This window comes from Cebidichthys violaceus, unplaced genomic scaffold, assembly GCF_023349555.1.
Source record: "Cebidichthys violaceus isolate CVI_PGR_0920_01 unplaced genomic scaffold, fCebVio1.0.p SCAF_16, whole genome shotgun sequence".
Taxonomy (NCBI): Eukaryota; Metazoa; Chordata; class Actinopteri; order Perciformes; family Stichaeidae; genus Cebidichthys; species Cebidichthys violaceus.
This window is the reverse complement of record NW_027176329.1, coordinates 9,129,216-9,154,149: the sequence shown is the minus strand read 5'-3', so window position 1 is coordinate 9,154,149 and position 24,934 is coordinate 9,129,216. Positions and strand designations below refer to the sequence as shown.

At 40.1% G+C, this 24,934-nt stretch overlaps 2 protein-coding genes across 2 annotated transcripts; one reads left to right on the top strand and one right to left on the bottom strand.

Moving 5' to 3' along the window:
* The first annotated feature begins 487 nt into the window (after positions 1 to 487).
* Positions 488 to 18,858, top strand: zgc:85777. Its single transcript, XM_068711069.1, has 9 exons — positions 488 to 695; positions 7,523 to 7,643; positions 12,425 to 12,554; positions 14,216 to 14,322; positions 14,735 to 14,902; positions 15,147 to 15,320; positions 15,806 to 15,967; positions 17,531 to 17,681; positions 18,320 to 18,858. Exons 1-9 carry the CDS (start codon positions 495 to 497, stop codon positions 18,408 to 18,410), a joined length of 1,305 nt encoding a protein of 434 aa, XP_068567170.1. The 5' UTR covers positions 488 to 494; the 3' UTR covers positions 18,411 to 18,858.
* A 51-nt stretch (positions 18,859 to 18,909) lies between these two features.
* bet1 (Bet1 golgi vesicular membrane trafficking protein) lies at positions 18,910 to 20,889 on the bottom strand. The gene is made up of 4 exons (XM_068711070.1): positions 20,715 to 20,889; positions 20,443 to 20,549; positions 20,271 to 20,327; positions 18,910 to 19,711 (listed from the first exon to the last, which is right to left on the bottom strand). The coding sequence occupies exons 1-4, from the start codon at positions 20,731 to 20,733 to the stop codon at positions 19,556 to 19,558; spliced, it is 339 nt and encodes a 112-aa protein (XP_068567171.1). The 5' UTR covers positions 20,734 to 20,889; the 3' UTR covers positions 18,910 to 19,555.
* Positions 20,890 to 24,934: the final 4,045 nt, after the last annotated feature.

Genomic DNA, 24,934 nt, shown 5'->3' with positions numbered 1-24,934 from the left:
ATAAAGCATGTCTATTTGTAACCCTTTCACATACATTGCATATGGGATTTTCCCTTTGCCGATAGTTTAAGTTATCAATGATTCATTCAGTGATTTTATTTATTTGTAAAAGTCTGAAGAGATAAAACTATCCGGTGTTTCACAATAAAATATCTGAGATTAGAGAAAAGAAAAGAAATATGTAATTTTGAGTAGAGGAAGTATTGTTTTTTTCCTTCTCTCCTGTTCTGCAAACACAGATTTATCTTGTGACCCGTTGAAGGGCCCTGACCTCTATGTTGTGATTTACTGCTTTAATACTGTAAGTGGTGGAAGCTTTATTTATCAACTAATGGGTTACCTATTTTCTATTTGTTCAACGGAATTTACCCAAAAAAGACAAGCCAACAGAAAGTCAAACACTACCAACATTTAATTTCCCACTGGAGCTAATGTTTCATGCTAGGAGAAAGTTCACAGGACGCGCATGCGCACACAAGCAGTTGTCAACAAAGATGGCGCTGCCCATAGGAGCTCTCCGTTTAAACCAGCTTGTTATCAGTCGTAATTTCTACAAATGCACCGCCTGTGTTGGTGTGCGGTTGTTGTCTGATAACGTGTCCACTAAACCCGTACCGTCCGGTGCCCCAGAGACCGTGGGGGACCATTTACTCTACACACAAGAGCACTTTGCATTAAAGGAGACCCTCAGAAAGGTAACGCTGACAGATTCTGTATCGCTAACATCGTAGCAAGCTTGAAAAACAAAGCTAGATTTAGCTTTGTTTTAGCTTGTGATAGGTGGATATTTAAATGTGTATGTGTGTTGCTTGAAAGCAGCAGTGTTGTTCTACTTAATGCAACTGTAAGAAGCAGCGGAGGAGCAGTGTAATGAAAGTGGGTGACAGGTCACTAAGTTGTTATGTATCGTTGGTAGGGGTCTCATTTATATAACAGTGCGTATTAACCCCACTAAATGTGTGCGTACGTTCAAAGGAGGAAATGCACGTACGCCAAAACATATCCACATGTTTAAAACCTTGCGTAAAGCTGCCAGTGAGCTATTTTATAAATCTCAAATCAACCTGTAAATGTGCAGCTGGTCCAGCGTCACGTCCCGCCTTCTACACGCCCACATCCAACATACATGGTCAATGCAAAGCACCTTATGAATGTTGGTGCATAAACATGCGCTGGGGCCTCATTTATTACCGTTGCGTACGCACAAAACGTTGTGATCAATAAAACAAACTTGTGCAGAATGTGCGCACTCTGACAGATGGTGAGGTGGTGAATTGAAGCCTGACTGTAGAGATTAAATGTGAGAGGCATCTTTACAGGTACAATAATGCATTTAACCTCACTTCATATGAATAAAGATTTGTAATGTGTGGAAATAAAGCCAGTGACAGCTCTCGTAGAATCACTCCATATTCTCATTATCCGCCATAATGCCACGAGAAAACATAAGTCAATTAATAAATACATTTAAAAACTTTGTTTAAAAAAAAAAGAAAGATATCCAGGGTGGTGGATGCCACTGATTGTCACGATCATTTTGGAATCAATCCGTCTGATTGCTGTAAATGTAAATACTACGGTGAGACTCGTGATGTGTTATGTTGCACGATAGATACTGTGGCACTGTTAGGACTGCAGTTATGGAAGAATGAGGAGGGAACGAGTGCTCTTCTCCTCGGTAGTCGCCGTGATTCACCGTAAAGAACCGCTGATCAGCAGGCTCGTGTTTATGCATCAACATTCATGACATTTAATGGAAACATTGAGCTCTTGCTGTTGAATGAGGAGGAGGGAAACAAATTATACAGTTCATAGCGACGTGTCTCGCCGTGATCGGCCCCCTGAGGCTACACTGGTTTATGGTACCGAACCGAACACAGCCTGCGGCTTGTGTGTTCTCATGACCCATCGTGCACTCGTACACACCACTTCATCAATGTCAGCCCTCCTTTTGCCAACGTGTGCAGCATCTCTGCTCTTGCACTGAGATCATCCAAAGCAATGGTTTTATAAAATCAGGTGTTGTATGCCAGGAATTATTGTGTGACTTGGAGGCCGTGGATGCACACAATATGTGGTTAATCTGAGCAACTGTGTTTGAAATGTGAGTGAGCATAACGAAAGAAATGGAGAGACTCAATGCTGCAACAAGAACACATTTAACAGCTGCGCTTTAGATAAGGTATGATGTTTAGATAGCACATGTTAGATGTGTCTCGGAGACTAATGTTAGTTTAACAGTATTAGCTTCATCTTTTAACCATGTCCCCGCTTTGTAGGTCAGGTCAGTACACAGAATTCATGTGTGGAAAAGTCTCTGATGCCAGAGGGTTTGCTAAACTGCCTATCAAACCAGTGGGGCTAGCCAATGTAGTTTGTTTGTATCAAACAAATATTTGTTGGCACTGAATCATATATTTCATCTGCCTTATCTAGAAGCCACAGATATTGTACATTTGGGAACTGGTGTTCTTCCTCTTCTTGTTGAGTTTGGCAGATTAAAAAAGTATGCAGTAGGAAAACAGATTGTGTAATAAGGGAACAAGTGAAAAGGGATTCCCACTTTCTTTTGTACAGTACAAATAAGGATTTTTTTCCATGAAATTACCCTGAAATATTCTGGTGTAGAGATGATCAGCTACTTTTGTCTCAAAAGCCCGGAGGAGAAGTCAAGGTGGACTAATCATTTAGTATTTACTCAGATTTCTCCAGTATGACTGTATGTAGTACATTTTTATTAGTGGCTTTTGAACTGGGTTAGGCAGCCGACTATTTGCTCTTTGCTTTAGCAATGGTAGGTTTTAATGTTTTACTCCCCTTTCAGAAATATCTTTTCTTTCCCCAGGTTTGTCCTCTTAAACTCAGTGTGCCTCGCCCTTTTCTGCTACAGTTAGTGATTTCCGACATGCAGAGCTTTTATTTTTGAAAGCTAAATATCAACAGCTGCTAACTATAGTCGTAAAAAAAATCAAAGCAGGTATTTATAACCAGCGTGACTCATTTAGGATACATATTACTAGACTAGACTTCAGAGACAGAGACTGCAAAACTATCAAGCGGCTAATTTAAGGCAGCAGGCAAAGATGTTGCGGTAAATGGGGGGAAGCTTGTCGTGTGACTAAACCTTCAAAAGGATGCAAGGAGGATGAAAATAAACCAGCACTGGGAATAATGGGAAAGATGAAAATGTGAAAAGGAAATGCAGAACAATATGTTAGCAGTGCAGGAAGGGGAATTTGAGGCAGCGTAGTTTATTAAAGGAATTCACTGTCGGGTGATGTGTGTTTATAGATGCTACACAAATGGGGTTATAGGAAATCCTTTAGTGACTGTCCAAGGGCAGACGTTCATTGTGCCAATGTTTTTAATTTCTGGTAGTGATTTGTGTGTGTGTGTGTGTGTGTGGGGGGGGGGGGGGGGGGGGGGGTTCCTGTCTCCCACATGTACAAACCACCAAACCGAGAGAGAGAGAGAGAGAGAGAGAGAGAGAGAGAGAGAGAGAGAGAGAGAGAGGTCAGCTTCTGCTGTTAATGAGGACAAGGAGCCAAAATATATTTCCTCAACACTTCTAGGAAGAGACTCCTCGTGTGCAGCCCCCCGTGGTATCAGACTGGGACCCCCCCTGTGTTTTTTGCTTCGTGCTTTGTGGTGGTTCACCCTTTTGGCCTTTTCGGCTGTTGTCATGATTAGTGTTGCTGTGAGTGAGAGGCTGTACACGCTTTTCATCTCTGCTACAAAACTCTGAAACTGTAGACACTTTATAACGCATTGATTTGATACACGTTTGAGTCCTGCATTAGGAGTATAGTTTCTTCTTCATTTACACATGCGTGTATTGTGATGTGTCCTTGTCTGTCTGTGGAGGAGTGAGCGATTTGTGTCCGTTATCTTGTATTGTGGTATACTGTATATGATTTTATATCATGATATTGATTTTCTCATATTCAACTTTGAAGCAGTTTATACAAAACATAACCAGTTGGGAAAGTCTGTTGCTAATCTAGCGAATTAATGACATGAAAATATATGTAAGAATATATTTTTTACATCAAATCAAAAAATAAATAAATCCAGAACTTAGCAGCCAATGCTGATACATTGCAAAATAGCCTGATATGAGATAATATAAATACAATACAACCAGAGATATCAAGATTTTAAAAGGATGGTTTAGCAACATCTCTGACAGCTGACACATTTCCATCTACCTAATTGACAAAATGTCTTGATAATATTGTATAGTGAGTAAACTTCTGAATCCCAGTATATGGAATATAGCAGTGGTTCTCAACTGGTCTGGCTGCGGGACCCACCATCACCTGAAGCCACGACCCACATTTTCAACTTCTCAAATGTATTTAATGAAAAGATGGTGCAGTTTGAACCTGAGCTGAAGATGTCCTCTGCAGTCCTAGTAGTAGGAGCTCTCTTGTTCCTGTCAGTCCTCGTCCCACATGTTTCACGTAAACCAGTAAAACTGCTTTGTGTGTTATTTCTGTAGATTCGTCCATTTGTAATGCAAAACGACCGCTTGCCTGATATCGAGCTGTGGTCAGTTGTTTGATGTCATCCGACATGTCTTCAGTCACCTACTTATAGTGTCATTTGACAGAGGTATAGTTTTCAGTTTATCCGCTGCAGATTGCTCCAACAAACGCCGCTTCAGTTTTGACGGCTTCATGCTTTCTTGTGCCAGAACCTCGCTGCACAAAACACATTGAGGTTTTTGTCCTCTTTTGTCTTCAATGTAAGAAAATCATGTAGTCGGTGTCATACTTGCGTTTCGCTCAATTAGCATGAAAACAAACGTTGTGGGTGTTCTTCTATACTGTGAAATGGGTGTCTATTAGCATTACAAGGCATTAACGCCAAATACTGCTAAGGAATATGAATAAATAACTCCGCTGCATAAAAAAAAAAATCCCCTTCAAAATAAAAGTGTTTTTTTTTTTTTTCAGGCAAAGGTCCGCGACCCACCAGTTGAGAATCACTGGAATATAGCATATTAAATACTTTGTATTCTATAAATATCTGAAAAATAAACCCACGTTAACACAACCGTGTGGGTTGGACCTACAGTCTTTGTGTGTTGCACCAGGGGAAAACACTCCAGACTGACATTTTGCAAGACCTGATGGTGCGATGTTCTTGACCCTATTCCACTACTGGGCAGTTCAGGGATGTGAAAACTTTTTATTTCCCTTTCCCGCAGCTCGTCATCCCTGCCTTTCCCTCCTCAGGATTTGAACTTTGAACATGGATGAGTTTATTGCAGGTTAAAGGGGACCCGATCCTTCCTTTTTTACTGCTTGGTCTTGTGTTGGCTGCTATGTAAGCATACCTGATTTTTAACAGATTCAGGCTCAAACATGTTGAAAATAGTGTCTGTTTTCTGTTTTGAGCAGTAAAAACATGATTTCCGTGTTTTCTGTCTGCCTCATGTTTAGATGTTCCTCAGCCGATGCGTTTTTCTTGGCTTGTCGAGCGGTTGGCTGGTTTGGTGTTTGTGTGTGTTGGAAGGAAAAAAATGAGTGTGCATCACTTTTGCAATCCTGGAAAAAAAACCCTGTGGATTCTTCTTCAGTACTTTGTTGTTATAGTTTGAATGGTAAAACACACAGGACTAATAGTCAAGTTTGTTTTTCACAATCCAGATTATTGCACATGGCTCATTTACTGTAACATTGGACGAGACTTGAATTTGATGTTTCCTCTTCATGCACCATGAGATACCGCTTTTTGTTTTGATTATTACTTTTCTTCGGCTTTACCCACCATTTAGAGCTTATTGTACTGAGCAGAGAAACACATTGTGGAGCACATTGGCATGGTTTTGTTAAAGCCATGGCCCATTGAAGATGTTTATGCATTAAAGTGAATAACACCAATAGCAAAGCTTTTGTAATATTTTTACTAAGAAGTGCAAATCCAGTAGTTGGAGAACATTTTAATTTGAACTGAAAAGCATTCAGCAAGAAACATATTCACAGCTTATAGGTTTTATTTGTATTTGATTTAAATGGCAGGCACAGCACTTAATACCAACATGCATCATGTGCACTCACATTTCCTGTTTAGAAAGCCTTCTGTGTGGGGCAGAATTTTCAACTAAATACCACACTATATATATCTGCAACCTATTCTCTGCAAGTTCCTGCAAAATTTGCACACAGGAGCGTCCCAACAGATTGATAAGTGCTTTTCCAGCTGTGGACCACTTCCAGGTGCTCGAAATGAATCACGGCATCAGCGTTCACTCATTCCTAAATCTATTTTAAAGCCAGGTTGCAAACCACTCTTCACTAACTCGCGGCACACATTTTGCCCATGACTCATAGACTGTTAAAGCACAATGCTGCTGGAATTTGGTGACGAGAGACAAAAAAAATAGCTCCTCTCACAGTTGAAGAATATTGCGTAAAATTCTGCGACAGGATTAGTAGACTTTGTTCCTCCCTTATGAAATAATTATTATTATTCTTTAGTTCTGATAGAAATGAGCAGGCAGCTTGTACATATGTGAAGTTGACAACATCCACCACCTATACAGTGAAAATTATTTATTAACCACAATTTCACACTGTTTCTTCTTTTTCTTTTTCCTAATCTTAAAGCAAATAAAAAGCCATCCTTCATTTTCAGCCAGTTGTGTCTCCCAGGCTTTGTGGCTGAATAAACGGAGTGGCTGCTAACCAAGGAGGAATGCCATTACTATGGGTTTCAGTACCGAGCTTTATTTTTGCATGCTGCACTAAATATTACCTTAGAGGTTTTTCTATCCTGCCAAGAATAAAACGGTGGAGGAAACACTGAGTCATTAGAATATTGGCTTTCAAATGGTTGGAGGCAAACTTGGTGAATATCAGCCCAATATTGGCTGATCAAACAGCTCAAGTTTAAAAGTCTCTGTGTCATCACTTAAAAACCCATATCCCAAAACCCTAATGTTTCATTGGGCAACTTTACCATTTTGTGTTAAAAATATTGTCACTAAATTCTATAAGTGTCTTATTTTAAGCCCGTTTTTTTCTGCTCCCAAATGTCACGGAATGGCATTGAGGCCAAACCCATGCCATTGTTTTATGAGCCTCAGCTTGTCATATTGTATGTCACTAGCCAAGCCGTGGTTATCAGTAGGGGACTGATAACATGTACATGTAGGAAATAGCATGCCATGAATGCTGTCATTGTATTTGCATCATTGTAGATTCTCCATGTATTACATTTCTCCAGCCTGCTCTCTATTCATTGATATATAATACCTTATCGCGCTGTCTGCTAGAGATAGATTACATAGACTTAAGTAGAGACTTGCTCTGCAAAGCAGAAAACCCGTAAAAAAGTCATTGTGTGTGTTCACTCATAATGTATATCTCCTTGGTGTCGGTTATGAGACAGGAAATAGAAAAGCAGTGCTCTCATTTGTTGTTGGAATCATAATAAGGTAAAAAAAAAAATGCAATATGTGCTTAAAACTCACACATTAACATATCATATCTCTCTCCTGTTGTTTGTGCTCTAGATCATCGACCAGGAGATCAACCCCCACGTGGATCAGTGGGAAGCAGAAGGGACGTTTCCAGCCCATAAAATCTTCAAGATCTTAGGAAGTGCCGGCTTTCTAGGAGTCAACAAACCAGTTGGTAAGAGTGTTAAAAAGCAACAAAAGCAGCACATTCATTTTCATAAACACACGTTTGGGTGCGGAGTTCACTACTCCTGTTGTGGAGTTTAACATGACGTCGCTCATAGGAATGAAAGTTGGTGTTTGTCCACCTGTATCTTCGTCATGTCTGTTGACGAACAGTGAATGCTGGACAGGTTCCATCCCCTGAGACCCTGAAAGGGAATTTAGGATTTCCTAAATGTAAGTGATTTTTTTTGTTGTTGTTTTTTAATCTGAAATATTTCTAAAAACCTATGAAGGTTTAATTAATCTATTGGGTTTGTGTGCATTATCTGGAGCAGAGCGATTAGGGAAAAGGTCTGTTTGATTTAGAGACCCAGAAGCCTTTTTATTTTGAAGGATGTTTGTTTTCAATGAAAGGATCTAAGGAGATAATAAGCCTGCTGGGAAATAATAATAACAATCATGTATAAGTGCCAAACTCAGTGCACCTTTCGTGCTGTTGGAAACTCATTTTGCCCGATTGTGTCTCGCTGACAACATTCAGTTAAAAAAAGTTAATTCGCAATTTTTTTATTAATTGCCCTGCTTTTAACATTTTACGTTCTTTCTACAAGTCAAGAGTATAAAACTATTAAAAAAGCCAAAGATGTGTGGCTTGTGTTTGCACAATGGGCTTCCACATGAAATGAAAGGGCTCTGGAACTGTTTTATGGCACAGACTTTAGTCCATTTGTATTCTTGGGCATTTTAGTAGTTTTAGTTAATTCATTCAAATATGACAAATTAATCACCTGTCTTCATGATATATGTTCTGTTGCCTTTGCAAAAAAACTCCCATGATACATCTGTAACTTATCTGTGAATTGACAAGGCCTTGCTTTTAAGGATACCATTTTTGAATCTCATGAATACACGTGAATAACAAGTTACTCAGAATCACAGGTTGTGGTTAGAATGTGCCTGAAGGTGGATCCAAATGTGTCCTGCCTGACCATCTCCGCTTCAAGGAGCATTAGGCATTTCTTTTTCACAGCTGGATTCATTTTCCATTCATATTCTCTCTCTCTGTTTGACAGCCATACCTTACAGTTGGTTTAGAAATGTTCCCACTGTGATGATGGCTGCTGGTGTCACAGCAACATCCCACAACAGCTGTCTGCTACACTATGTCTTATTTCCAGATGTGTACCCAGCTGTGTCACTGCTGGGATGAAGGAAGGAGCGGGAAGAGTGCTGTACAGTACAGGACCACAAAATGGTTGTGGTTGTGATGTCTGATTCATTCTGAATATATAAAGAGGTTTGTGGGACGTTTTTGAGCTCATCTTGGTCTTTCCGTGATATTATCACTGTAATGCTGAAAAATAACCAAATCTGTGAACAAATAGTGTTGAACACGGAGCTCTACTGCACTACAGGTCTGTAGGTCAAAGAAGAGGGAGGGCGAGGGAATTAAAGTGTGCTGAGTACACAAGGATTAAGCATTAGTTGGCAGGATTAGAGAGGAGGAGCAGCGCAGGACTGTGTGGAGACACATTGTATTATCAGGTGGTAGATTACCTGGGTTAAGTATATAGAAACAACTGTCAGGGTTGACATGTTTCAGCATGCAATTTAAATTGAGCTCACATTGCAGTGCAGTATATCTTATTGGGTCTTGTCTTTAAAGCTTGTAGAAGCCTCTTCTAAAAGAAGGATCATTTAGGCAGTAAAAGCTAATGGACGAACGTTAAGCTGTATTCAAAAAGATGGATGCTCAGTTGCTACACTGGAATCTGGCTCCCTCTGATAATTCTTCCTGCATTTGTTTTAATATTTGTAAGAATATTAGGAATAACCAAAGTTGCCATGGTATATGTCTTCAACTAGACGTGCTTTGCTGCAGTGCTGACTAATGAAGCAGACTCTCAAAGAACTCTGCACAAACTAAAAAGCCAAATACATTACAAAACAAGACACTCATGGGATAAAACATCTGCAAATGTTGTGAGATTTCATAATCTATTCAGAATATACGTAAGCATCTTGCGTTGGGATCACACCAGCCGTGACTCAAACATTATTCTGTCATGTTGCAAGGGAAAGGGTAAACTGCATGAGGAATAAGTGAAATGATCTCACTTTATAGCTAGAATTGGGATAAAATTCAGAATATTTATCGTTTTATGGCAAATAACTCTAAAATGCTCCATTCAAGACTAAATTACTTGTTATAGTTTATTTGAATTTCTCAAACATTAAAAGTTCCACGTTTTACAAGTAATAATGTAAAACAAATAGAAGACAACGTCCCTGGTTTGAATCTGGCAGAGGGCCAGTTGCACGTTATCGCCCCTCTTTACCTGATTTCGGGAAGATTCCTAAGCCTTTAATGACAAAGTGTGCTCCTCCGTAGGCATCGAGGACTTAAAATCAGGGAAAAGTGAGTACTGGGAGAGTGCACTTAATGGATTTATGCAAGGCAACAAAGTTGACGCTCCTATTGACATCTTTTGGAGCTCAGCACGTCCCTTTTTATTTAATCCACTGACAAGAACGCTACACTTATTTTCCACTCTTTTTCCATGCACAAGGAAAGGCATTACTACCTTCAAAACACGAGAACAGGAAGTTTTCCTAAGGCAGCCTCGTTGAGGGAGAAGACAGGGATGACCCTTGGCTCCCTGCCTGTTTTTCTCTGCTCTGAGAGAGAGGTATCTGCAGTTCACACCATGGCAATGGCCTCTTGTCTCCTGCACTGGCAGATAGAACCTGGCAGCCTCCACAGTTTTCTCTTTAACTGAACATATTTGCTGCTAATGTTTAGATGAATAAGCTGTTGGAGAGACTTGTGTGTCCAGGCTGTTTCCTTTCTCACAAGTTCTACTTTAGTAATACTATGATACATGCATTACAATGGCTTGTGTTTCCCTTGAGAAACATTACTAACACAGACACTTCTCTGCTTGTATAGTACATCACACTGTAATGGTGATGCATGCATTCAGGGGTTGAGAAATGGTTCAATTGTTACACAATTGTCATGGATCCAAGATTATGACAGTGACTCATCGGCCCTCTTTCCCTCCAGGTTGAAGTGTTTTTTATCATCAGGGCACTCATGTTGCTGAGCACATGAAATAGAAAGCGTACTCTGGTGCTGCACCTTTAAATCCTCTCAAGCTTTCATCCTTCAATATGTGCTTCATATGGAGCTCCACCTGATGAGAACCTACGCTGAGGACCATCTGGTGTTCAGAAGAAACATGTGTATAGAATTGACATTTGTGACAGAATTGTGTTTGTTTTTCTTCTGCTTGCTTGTTCAACCAGACGGCCTGCTGTTTTGCTTAAAGTGGGATAAACCTCGGTGCTTCCCTTGGTCCACATCATCCACTGCGGGGTTTCCAGAGACTTATCGCTGCACAGCTGCACCTGTTTCCTCTTATTTTTGGCTTTCCCTCTCCCGTTTGCCTGTCCCACTATATCGCCCCTTTTCCTCTGTCCCCATTTTACTTTGCTCTCTTTCCTTTTTCTCCCTGTCGCTCTCTCTGACGGTCTGCCAGACTGTGCTTTCCATTATTTGATAACTAGTCTGACAGGTGATATTAAACCACTTTGCTCGAGTTGTAAGCCTCCATGTGGTAAATTCGCTAATAATTATTCATTGTCCGTCAGTGCTAGTATCCATCACCCAGCGGCTGGCACACTGTTTTCAGTCATGGGAAAACTGAGCACCGACCATTTCACAAATGCTCAGTCTTGTTACTTTCGGCTGACAGGACATTAGAATTAAGAGATTTGCCCAAAACGAATAACTGTCATGTTACATTTTTTAGACCGTGCATGGGATGATGACATCCCATTTTTTTGTACCGCAGAAAAACCTTTAATTTTCATATTCTTTAATTTTTGAAAGGATCTGAATGCGACTTTGTTTAGCTTCAATAGAAACGCAGTATAAAAGTGAGCACATTAGCCAGCTCATTCCGTGAGTAGTGGAAAGAAAATTGCCTTTAGCTTTAAGTATATTATTGTAAAAAAAAAAAAAGCCCATTCATTTCATAATAGACGGTGCGACTGATGATGAAAGGCAGAAGAAAGGAAAGAAAAAGAGATGACTCTTTATGAGGATAACTGGTCTTTTAAACATGGTTTATGATGCACCGTTCAGCTCCATTAAGGACCTAAGGTCTTGGAAAATGCCTCCACTGCCAGAATGAAAGAAATAGACATCCATTTGTGACTTTTTCACCAAATTGGTTGTTCAAAAGATGAAAATCAAGTTTGATATGCTAAACAGAACAGACGAGATGTCAGTGACCCGTATCGGCATTGTGCTGCAGATCTACCAGCAGTGCTTTTTACACATAATTACAGATAGCACAATTAATGATAACATCCTGTAATTAATTGAGCTCTTGCTCTGGTGCCAACAGATCAGTTCAGAATATTATATATGTGAACACCGGTGTTTATGCGTGTACAGAAACATATTAGGCAGGGATTCTATCACAGAGACGACAGGCAAGATGGAAGAGAGACAGGGTTGGTGGGTGCACAAGTTTAGGGTGACTACTGTTGTGATGCGGTTTATTTATCCCAGGTGGCATTGGTACGCCATTGTTGCTTCCTCCTTCAGTTGAATAGTGATGGTCCACATCTAGAATAAAAGGTTATAAATAAGGAAAAAAAATAATCCTCACAATGAACATTCAGCCTTGAACTGCCAGCAGAAAATAAAGCAGAGTGTGTTTTGAGTACCCTTTTAAAGCGCTATACAGATCAAATGTATTATTATTTTGTCCTGTGCAGAGTATGGAGGCTTGGGTCTTGACTTCAGCTACAGCGTAGCAGTTTCAGAGGAGCTGGGCAACATTCGCTGTGGAGGCGTCCCCATGGCCATCGGTGTACAGACTGACATGGCTACTCCTGCGCTGGCCAGGTACAATCCCACACATTCAGGGCTACATAATAAAGCATGTGCAATATTTGATAAATCTACTGATATTTGTCTTCTGTGAAAAAATTGCAGCTTTGATCTACATGCACCAAATCCAGTGTTTTCTCTGTTCCCTTTAAGCAACTCCCAACAGTTTGGGTTGGAGACATGTCTTTGATTGTACATTTTCATTCTGCTTGCTGCACTAAACTCCCTCCACCTCTGCCTTTTTATCAAAAAGGACAACAACTAGTGAGGGACGAGGGAGACAATGTCTGCTTTGTGTTTTTGTTCCTTTTCACATCATCACTAGAGCCACTTGTAACAGAGCTGGAACACATTTTCAACCATTCATCCTACATGGGCCTGTTTCATTTTGAGGTGATAAAAGGTTGCCTGTATTGCTAGCCCTGGCAACAATTGTCGCCCTAATTAGCCTCCAGAAAATTTTAGTGTGTTTGACATATGAGTTGTTAAAAACAAACCCAAAGTCCAAACTATTTAAAAAGTATCTTTATTTCAGAAATGTTCTTCATTGTTTGGTCCAGCTCTGCAGAGCTGTCCGTCTCCTTTTTCAATCATCTCTAGCTTGTGTATATTTTACTGACTTTTATTGCTCTATATATGGACAATGGTTATTTTAACAGCTGTACTCATTAACAAGCAGTAAGTTGCAATGGTTGCACTTAATGTGATGCAGTTAGAATTTTATAGTGCTACAAATGCTATAACCACATCTATACTGTTTCTACTGGTGGTCCTGTCCACTGCTAAATAAATGAACACATTTCTACAAGGATATCACCTCTGGAGGCCGAGGATTGATTATAACAGGTTCTGCTGCACCATCTGCTCCATTGTGTATAGTAAACAACTCAAGCTGACGTTTACTGCTGCAAAAGTATCACCTCGGGTACTTTTTACCATATTTTGTGTAAAGTATATTTGACTTTAATGTTGGCAAAATTATACATATGCAGATGAAGATAAAACTCATACAAGCCAAGAATATTAGCCCTCTGATATATTGGCCAAATCTTTTATTGTCCAGGCCTTGTTTTACTGTCTTAGTGGTCGTATTAAAGTTTGGCTAGAAAATACTGCCTGTTGTCCATCCCTTTATCAAAGTTATCCTCCCTAGAGAGGGTATGTGTATTAATATATTTAGTAATTGTTTTTCTCACCCATGTAGGGCCTTGGCTTGTTCTGTTATATCAACCTGCTATGAACCAGCTGCAGGTGGCAGAAGACAGAATTCAGTGAAACAGACAGTGGGAGTCTCAGGAGCTTAATTAGGGGATCTACACTTGATTGCAGCAAGGTCTAAGTGCTAAGAGAGCAGCGGAAAAAAAAGATATCATGGGAGCTTCAGGATAAGAATCCCTCCTTTGTCCCACTGGAACTGTAATTGCTTCAAACATGGCAGTGTGGTTTTAAAGCACCAAACAATCTGCTTTTTCTTGCAGCAGTTGCACTGTACAGTTATAGAGCTTTACCCAACTTTTATCACACACTTGCCTGACAATCATGTTTGTATTCGATGTAAATGTAGAAGTATTGTAGGAGATCAACAAGAATTGCTCTTGGATTCCCCTTAGTGTTGATTTTGTAACTGCTAATTAATACTTACAAACATGCTTTTATTTCTTTGTATACGTGTGCAGGTTTGGTTCAGCTGAGCTAAAGGAAGAGTTCCTCCTTCCCTCCATCATGGGGGACAAAGTGGCCTGCCTTGGAGTTAGTGAAGTCGGAGCCGGCTCTGATGTCTCAAGTACGTCTCTCCTTCATCATCTCCTGCTCATTTATTATCACTTAATTTCCTCTAAAGCTCCTGAAGGACCATTCTGAATAAACTCATTCTGCAGAAATTATTGGGCAGCAGCTTTACAATCAATTTGGCACTGATATTCTCTCAGGAGAGAAGGGGGTCATGATGAATGTGAAATACTGCATATAGGCCTGCATTCACCACCATCAGATCTCACCACTTTTTCTGGATTAGTATGTATTATGTTTGAATACGCCAGCTTTAGACTCAGAAGAACATTTTTTAGCCACAATTGTATTTCTTGGGCTAATCATCTGTTCAAACTTTGCATTTAACCTTTTGTCCTTACATTTAACTTCCCCATTTTCTCTCTTTCTCTCCACCCATTTACACACTCCACCACACATCGATTCAGGTATCCTGACCAAGGCAGTGAGGAAAGGGGATGAATATGTAATCAACGGGGGAAAGATGTGGACCACCAACGGTACCCAGGCTGACTGGATATGTCTCCTCGCCAACACAAGTGACGGGCCCTCACACAGGAACAAATCCCTCATCTGTTTGCCCATGAACCTGCCAGGTAGGTCTGTTAATTATTTGTGGGATAATTTACCTTTTTAAAAGATTTCTTTCTTGGACAAAAGCCTTTAAACCGATTTACGGCAACATTCCCACGTGATTTTCTTGAGCATATTACCCTAAAGCCCCCTCTCTACAGAGTGTGTCTGTATCCGTTCTATCAATGGGATCTGTTATTATACGTCTGCCTTTGCCAAGACGCACGATGACGTCAATTTCTATTTCCCTACTCTTTCCCACTGTAGGAGTGCACATCGCCCGCAAGATTGATAAACTCGGTATGTGGTCTTCAGACACAGCTGAAGTGTTCTTCGATGACGTTCGTGTGCCCTGCAAGAACATCATCGGCCAGGAAGGCATGGGCTTCACCTATCAGATGCTTCAGTTCCAGGAAGAGAGGCTCTGGGCAGTGGCCAATAGTGAGTGAGCCTTTCTTACAGTTTGTCATCTCTCCCTCCCCCCAAGCATATCCAGTAATCGGACATCATCGTTCCTAGTTTTCTTTTACCACATCTCATCTGGCTTCTACAGCTCTTAACTGTAAATTGCACAGCTTATTGTCTTAATGTGTCATTTCCGTTATAGTTACCAAGTATTAGGGAGTTCAGGTCACATAGTTCAAGCCATTAATCTTCTGTAAAGTAGTTGTTTGCTTTTGATTTTGAGTAGAAAGCATGCATCAATATTTCCTTTGGCAGTATTTATGAGAAAATGTTATGGAGAAATGGGACTTAACATTCTGTTCCTGAATCTGAAGCTGATGCATCTGGCCTGGTAAACTTTTGTGCATCATATATCAGAGACACAAAGGACAAGCACTCACAGACATGCATTAGTATGCATGTAGTAGTAGTAGTAGTAGTAGTAAGGTCACATCTCTGTCTCTCTATCGTAACACCTCCAGTCGTGACCATGATGGACAACATCATTCAGGAGACCATCCAGTACACACGGCAGAGGAAGATCTTCAAGCAGCCTGTCCTCTACCACCAGTCGGTTAACTTCAGGCTGGCTGAGCTGCAGACGGAGGTCGAGCTGCTCCGCTCCCTCCTCCATCGCTCCACAGGTGGGATCCTTTTATATACAGACATTACATAATGAAAATGAAAGATTAATGTTTGGTAGTGTTGGCTGCATTTGGATGACTCTGTTCCCTCTTAACGTCTTCTGTTTTTTGGCTCAGAGCATGCGAGGCTCACAGAATGAGTATAGTGGTTATAGCATCATCACAGCACATCTGTGTGAATGTGTATGTTTGTCTTTTTTTGTGTAGTTACTGTATTAGTGTTTTTTTCAAAACTTTTCCCTAATTACTAATCCATTGGTACACCTTTTTGCTCGTATTAATGTTGTTTATTAATAAAATAAATATACATTTATCTGCAAAATCCACCTTTTATAGATTAGGTTCCTTTTCTTAAGAAGATAAGGTAGATGCAGTTATTTCACATTCAGATATTGCATATCCATAAAACCCAGGCCAGGAACATATATGCTTGGATTTGTATGTGCAATATTTTAGGAAGGTCTTACCAAATGAATGCATGCAGCTTTCCTTGTGGCACTTAATACCATAGATAAGACTGAGGTCTCAGTAACAAAAGCCACAGTTGACTCTCTAAGAATGATGCGAATGCCAAACTAGCCTTGAGTGGGTCATTTGTCCATGTACAATGCAGCAGGTTGGTTTTAAAAGATAGAGAACAACGTTCAGGCTGGAGAATAATGTGGTTGATTATTATTAAGTGATAAGTTAACAACAATATGTTTGGCTGGCTATAGACAGAACAGTAGTTGTTAGCTTTCGCATCAAAATTGCTTGTAACTAGATTGCCAAAGCAACAAGAATGTCATGGATGAGTTGCATGATTTTCACTCTGGAGTTAAATTCTATCCTTCTTATAGGGTGCTAGCGTTGCCTTTTCTGTTTTCCCATGTAATTATTTTAGTTAATTGTTATTGTGTTCATCTATATTTGCCTCTGAGAACATAAATATATTTTTTTGTGAGGGAGCAATTGGGAGTGTCTTGCTCAAGGACACTTGGATTTGGACGGGGGGGAGACGGCGGTTCAAACGATTAATGGCTGGTCTGCTCTACCAAACTCCTGTTGTTTCTGTGTGTACTGGCAGAACTTCAAAACCCACAGGCTTGGCCCATACACAGCTCCTCCAAAATATAGCCCATGTGCTTTACACTGCAGCGTTTATGATATGACTATGTCGGTGTGCATCTGGCCGCCGTGTGTTCAAGGTCTTGTGATTTTCTCGTTATGTCTGTAACCACTCCAGTGGCAAGCAGCTTTGAATGAATTCATTCTAGCTGGTCCAATTCGCTTGCCCAGAAACAGAACTAAGCTTTTGAATCTGTTTGGCGCAGGTAGATAAACACACACACAGACACACAAACAAACTTCTTTACAGACTGAAACAGGACAAATCATGCAGCTCACACATGTTCCTCTGGAGGGTTCCTACAATAGAGGCATTGATCAGCCACCAGGGACTCTGACACTGAACCACATTTGGTTTTTGTCTTTGTGTCCCTCACTACATTCTTTTTAACTCCCATTTTTCAATCTTCCATGCTTGTGTCACTACTTCTGTCCTTTTTTATTGTCTTTGTGCAGCATTGTACATTAAAGGCAATGATGTCACCAAGCTGGCATCCATGGCTAAGTTAAAGGCAGGCCGCCTGGCCAGGGAAGTGGGCGACAGCTGTCTCCAGTATTGGGGAGGAATGGGCTTCACCAGTGACGTGCTGGTCAGCAGATTTTACAGGTGAGTGGTCAGAGAAAAGGTATCTGAAATAAATAGTCTTTAGTTAAGTGATGTGGTTTTGAAACATATTCCAAATACCATAATTTTCAATTACTTTCAGCCCTGTGCACTTTTTTTAATCTCATCCAAAATAACATATCTGTCCGCAAAACCATGACATAGCAGCACCAGTCACTAACGCGTTTTGCTAGCCAACTATGAATATTTGGCAGTCCACTATGCTTTTTGAGAGGGTATAACATTTCTATGGTAAGAGCAACCCCACCAGTTGGCAGGAGCTTGATAAAGCTTACTGTAGATGCATGAGGAAGTTAAATCAGATTGATTGATGGCTTCTACATAAACATAGCATGTGATCAAGTAATAATAATTCTTGAAGACATGCAATTAGTCTCAGTCTCCTGTTGCGCACTGTTGGACTGATTCAGAATCTGTAGACTCTTATTTTACACTGTGCTGACACCTACTGATGGGGCATATAATGCAGCTGAACAAGGGGTTCACGATACACAATGTTACAATGTTAAGAGAAACAAACATCATTGCTGCAATTATTCAAGTGATTCAAATGTTTAAGGACATTGTGATGATTGTTACAGAGAAAACTCCTGGTTGTAATAACTGTCTCCTCTCCACAGAGATGCCAGGTTATTGTCAATTGGTGGAGGAGCTGATGAGGTCATGCTGGGAATCATCTGCAAGTACATGGACACACTGCCCAAGAAATGATGTCATAAACACCTGAACCAGACAGACTGATGCATGCAGATAATGAGCCAATCATTCCCAATTAATTGCTAAACACAAGTCACCTAAGTGCAGTTCTGATATGTAAAGAATCCTGACGTATACGAGGAAGTTAGATTGTTATAGTATTTTGCCTTCGATTGTTTTAACTGTGCTGTATGTGGTCTGATCAACAAACACACAGAATTGTGACGCTCCTGTGTTCTTGATTTTCAAGAGCATAGAATGTTAACAGCCTACAGTTGAATTGTACTATTTGTAATGAGTTAATTTAAACATTTAAAAAACTAAATCTATTTTTTTGGAATAGACTTAACAAAATAAAGTGTGCAAAAATGACTGTTGTGTAAAATAAATATACAGCAAAGATTAACGTTTTATTTGTTATTGACAAATGTATAAAAGGAGTAAAATACCAGTTCAGTTTTAATGTTTGTAATGCATTCTCTATGTGTAAGTAGCACACACTTATACTGGTCAATTCAGAGCATAAAATGTGTTTATTTACATTAAAAAACATTTTTACAACCAAAATAAAACGATAAAGAACACTGTTATTCATTTTAGAATGGATGCCAACTGCTGTAATACATCCATTCATTCTTAAAAGCAAAAACCCTAGATTATTTGCTTCAAGTAGCATTCTATAACTTAATCACTTTTAACACAACATTGTATCAACAGATTTGCCAATTCATCACATCTCATAATGTGCATTAAGGTTTTTGACACTATCTTCTACAGTTGTTACACGTTCAATGTTATGTCTCATCTTCTCATCCAGCTAAATCGGGCTGATATCAAGCACATACATGTACTGTCTGCCTGCTTCAGATATACATATACAGTACGCAAATCTTACTTCACATGGTCATTAATCATCTTAGACCCACTTTACTTGTTGGGGTTCCATCAGTAAGAGTTATTTCATGACTCAATTTTGTGGTTTTTATTCATGAAATACTTGGAGATGTGGGTACATGTAAAGCTGAGACACTTAAAACAAAAATATCCCTGCCTCTCCTGATCAACATTACATGGGTCTAGTTTTGAGGCTCATCAGTGTGATACAAACTGTGAATGAAGAAGAATGAAGAAGGAGTTGGGAGGCCAACAGGGCCCGCCTATCACCTCAGCTTGATGAACCAGTACAGGACAAAGAAGACGAAAAGGCAGAAGAGCAGCATGTAGCACAGCAGCTTGGCCTGACTGCCTCTGGACAGCTGCTTGACTCTGCCGATAGTAGCACCAAGCAGGCCTCCTGTTGAGTCAAAGTCTGTGTCCTGATGTGGAAAAGAAGGATAAAAAGTTCAAAGTCCATGCAGGCCAGTACATATACTGTAACAAGCAGTTCCTGGGAATAAATGGGTTTACTCAAATACTGTGATATGCAAGTACAATTGTGAGGCACTTTGATAATTTTACTCCACTACATTTCAGAGGGAAATGTGAAAAAGTTATTTTTATTCCACTTTGTTCATCTGACAGTTATATTGATGATTTTGAATACAAACTGTATGCTCATCCTCTATAATATGATTAATTAAATTTAAAATACCCAGCAGTACATAGCATGTAAAAGTATCTCTCACCCTACCAGCTGCAACAGTAAAATGATGCTTCCAGGTTAATTAATCAATAATCAATTAACACTCATAATAAATACTTTTACTGCCAATAGTTTTGTACTTATGATTTAAATGCAGGACTTTTACTTGTAAGAAGTAGTTTTTTTTACAAAGGGATACCAGTACTTTTACTTAAGTAAAGCATCTTAAATATCTTTCCCACCCCTCATATTTAGTTAATTTATAGTCAGTAAGAATAGAAAGTACAACTTGCCATATCACCCAGCATTGTATTCTGGTATTTGACTTCCGTTCCAATGTCGATAGACAGCTGTAAATATCAAGTAACAACACATCAATATCACATTTAAAACAACCATATCTATGTTTTGTACTCACCAATAATAAAATCATTTAACAACTACATTTCATCAATAGTTACTTACACTTTTCAAAGCGGTGACTTTAGCTCTCAGTTCCTCCTGTAGATGTTCATTCTCCTCTTCATACACACTGTATCCACTCGCCACATAATTCCCAGGGCCTCCTTCGCCTAACGAAACGAGAACGACAATTAACACACCGTTAAGTTAACCATTGTATCCGTTATTTAGCTATTATATCCGTTAACGAAACGTCCATGCACATATGCTAACAACATTAGCTTACGTTTAGCTAGCTGTTAACCAACGTTCGTCTGTCAACGTCTGTCTCTTACCCAAACCGGCGCGCCTCATCTTGAACCAGTGAAGTTGTCCGGTGGCTTACCCGTTTAACTGTGTAGCGTTTAACTCAACGTCTAACCGAATATAAGCTAGAAATTGCAGCTAACGGGTCTCTGTGGCAAGTAACGTTATGTACCTATAGACTTTAGCACAACACCATAAGCCACGTCATCATACGGTGGCTGACGAGGACCAAATCTTCGATGACAAGCCCCGTTATGCAAAAACAGAAAAAATGCATGCATAAGCACGAACACTGGTGGTTTGCATATTTAAATATTTGTTAATTAAAATATAACTGATCATGAAGTCTGTGCTTCAGAAATGTGCTTCACAAAAATGTTTGCGTTCACCTCAAGCATATGCAATTAAGGATCTCAATTAAGCCTGATTAATCGCAACACATGGTGAGCCTCTTAAGTGACACACCCACCGTGACCTGACATAAACAGTCGGGCACCGCGGGGTTTAGCTAACATACTAAATGCCAAAACACGCTAAATGCTTTTACATGGATCCTCCAGTGGAGACTTCTGCGTTAACTGAGGAACGTTTTACCTTCAGTAAGGTGTGTGAGGACTGTCTGCTGTTTGATACTGTTGATCCATGATATGCCTATAGAGGAGCACAGTGGGACCAGAGAGGCCGAGTACACTGGTTAAACTGGGACCAGAGAGGCCGAGTGGACTGATTAAACTGGGACCAGAGAGGCCGAGTGGACTGATTAAACTGGGACCAGAGAGGCCGAGTGGACTGGTCAAACTGGGACCAGAGAGGACGAGTGGACTGGTCAAACTGGGACCAGAGAGGCCGAGTGGACTGGTTAAACTGGGACCAGAGAGGACGAGTGGACTGGTTAAACTGGGACCAGAGAGGCCGAGTGGACTGGTTAAACTGGGACCAGAGAGGCCGAGTGGACTGGTTAAACTGGGACCAGAGAGGACGAGTGGACTGGTTAAACTGGGACCAGAGAGGCCGAGTGGACTGGTTAAACTGGGACCAGAGAGGACGAGTGGACTGGTTAAACTGGGACCAGAGAGGCCGAGTGGACTGGTTAAACTGTGCTCAGGACTTGGAGGGTGCCGTTCAGACAGGTGAGTACAGCAACGCACCGTGCAAATTACAATTTGTTGTCAGCTTTGGTGATTCTTTATTCTACTGTTGATTCTAAAGTAAGTTTCTTGCGCCATTGTCTTGTTTTGTTTATTGTCGATCATTTTTGTTTAATTGTCTGAGTATTCATAATTGGTTTTACAGACTGCAGAGTGCCCGTCTAATGCACAGGAGTCTTGATGCTTCCTATTTTGTAGCCTACTGTTTATAATTTAACAGTAATCTCATACTGCCCATCATTGTGAGATATTATAGATTGTGTGTTATGCGAGCCACATTGTCCAAAGACTCCAAATATAATTTTTAATTTGCTGTTGAACTTCTGATCCAAAGACAAGTCAAAAGAAAGTTTTCTTGATAATATAACTATTGTATGGTTTCCTCATATTGAGGTGACATTGAGGTATACTTATTTAAATCTGAATCCTGTGATTTTGTTTTTGTGGCTCTTTATTGTGCATACATGTGTAGGGGTTTACCCACTGTGCTTTCCATTACACATATCATACTATTTATTATCCCAGGAAAAGATTTAATATGTCCCAATATATAATATTTCAAATGCTGTTTACCAAAAAAGAAAGAGGGGCAAAGTTTAAGGTGCATTAATGTCGACATCTGATTGGTTGCAGGGCTCATACCAGTTGCTCCGCCTTAACATAAAAATACACAATTATTTAAAACTGTGGTGTATGGTCTAATGCATGGCTTACAGATAAAATGAACATAATTATCAAGACAAAATGCTGTAGTTAAGAAGAAAACAACAGATTATCTCATCTTTTAAAGCATTGGTCCAAAAGCAACAAACAGAATGGGGTGTTCTCCCTTTGGTGGGAGAAGCACATTATTTTAAGGAGAAAATTGCTATGATCTTCTTTTTGGACACAGACAGATTGTTTCCTTTGAACATTTTGAAATGTGACCACCATGAAATGGAGACAAATATCCTTTGTAGATTTAATAACAGGGTTTACTGATACATCAATCTGTGCTGTGTCGGATTGAAAAGAGTTTCTCAATATTTCCAAAATCCTAGAGGTGCTATTTAGCAGTGATTAGCTTTCCTTATCCCCTCATACATCATCCTTCACCTAGCTGTGTAGCAATATTGCAGGAGACAGCTAATATGATATAGGAGATTAAAATGACATTCATGATGTTAATTTATTCCAATCCAATATCTTATAAATAAATACAACTTTAAGCTCCTATCTACCATAATGCATTTCAATGCCCCGGCACTCATCTTTTTATGCTCACCTAAAGGCTGTGTTGTATGCATGACCTTGACTGGAGTGTTCAAGAAACGTAGAATATTGATTAAACTGTGTGCGCATCTCAGCCTTCATGGATTTATCCGATGGGTCTTTAGAGTGGAGAAAGGCGTTTGGACACTTGGAAACTGATCTAAATCTCCATTGAACCTCTGTAGAGCCAGAGCACTCACGGTGCAATGATCATTCACAAACTTTGGGCACATGTGCCTAAGCTGTCCTTTTTAGCTGGCTAGTTTCCATCCCTTCAGATATTCTATATGTGTCTTTAAGGTTTTTGACCATCTACACCAGATTCACACAGATATAGATTGATACTTGAATCAAGTCATGCGATGGGTTTTCCACCAGACAGCATGTGTCATTGAAAATACAATTATTAAATAACAGTGTATTTATATGTCACTTGTATTGTTTAAAATAATGTCAGCAGGGACTGTTGGCCCTTAGGCATTTTCACATTATCAAATCTGGCCCTCTTTGAAAAAAGTTTGGACACCCCTGGTTTAAAGTGTTTGTGCTCATGTTAGATTTATTTGCATTAACCTACATTCCTATCTTACACAAGATTGGTTGGAGAAGAGTTGGTAGCAGCTTAAGTAACATTAACACATTACTAAAATGTCTAAATGTCACTTGGGAGCCCCTACCAGGGGCTACTGCCCCGGACAACATGGCTCCCAGGATCACTGAGCCACTCAAACTCCTCCACGTTAAGGTGGCGATTCGCGGAGGAGAAACATATTTCACATACAAATGTGTGTGTGTGTGTGTGTGTGTGTGTGTGTGTGTGTGTGTGTGTGTGTGTGTGTGTGTGTGTGTGTGTGTGTGGATAGGGTAGAAGTAGGGATAGGTTAGACATTTTGACATCACAAAGGCTCTAGAATGTCAATGACTGCGATGTTTCAAATGGTGGTCACATGACTTCTCCAGACAAAAAAAAACTGCAACGTCATCATCGAAGGCTGTACACTGTAAAATGTATTGAATTAATATTGTCTTTTGAAGAATATTAAATATTAAGGTAAGTTATCAAGCAAACAGCAACTGTGTGTAAAATGTTTGTTTCTGACTGCTGCCAATGTTAGCTAGCTGGAGCTAACGCTTGCTAATCTTTAACTAGCCCACGTTAGCTGACTTAGCTAACACTTGCTGCACATTCGTTAGCTAAACTTGTTCAGCCATGTTTTGGCGGTAGCCTAAAGACTAGCTTTTCCCACCACTGCTCCAGGTTCGCCTGAAAACATATTTTGATTGTTCCATAACGAAAGTGGAAAGTCCGATGTAGATGTTAAATGTTCGGTTTTCTTCGAGTTGATACAGCCAACGCGTTTTGGTCGCAAGTCGCACGACATTTACAACTTGGAAATTCCGAGTTATAAGTGAATGCAGCACGAACCGTGCTTTGTGCAGAGGAGACGTTAAACACGGAGTTGTTGAAACATGCGGTTTGCAGCCGCGTTAGGTGGACAATTATGAGACTATTTAACAGTATTGTGTGTTTCGTTAGCGGTGGAGTTATACTACTTTACGTTACGTGATGGGTGTATGAAGTTAGCGGTCATGTTTTTATATATCATACAAAGCGTGGTTGAAGGAAACAATAATATCACGGTAGTGAACGCAACAGTTAGGGTAGGCAGATCTATGCTTCTCTGTGTATTTAGTGACTCCAGTGCCGTTGTAGCAGTCTTTCCAACACACTGCCATAGTTTATTTCACATGGGCGCGAGTAGCCACCGGCTTCATTCAACGTTAATTCAATTCCAGTGGAAGCTGCAGTTGCGCTTAGCCTCACTGAATGCGCAAATTAACGACCTGTC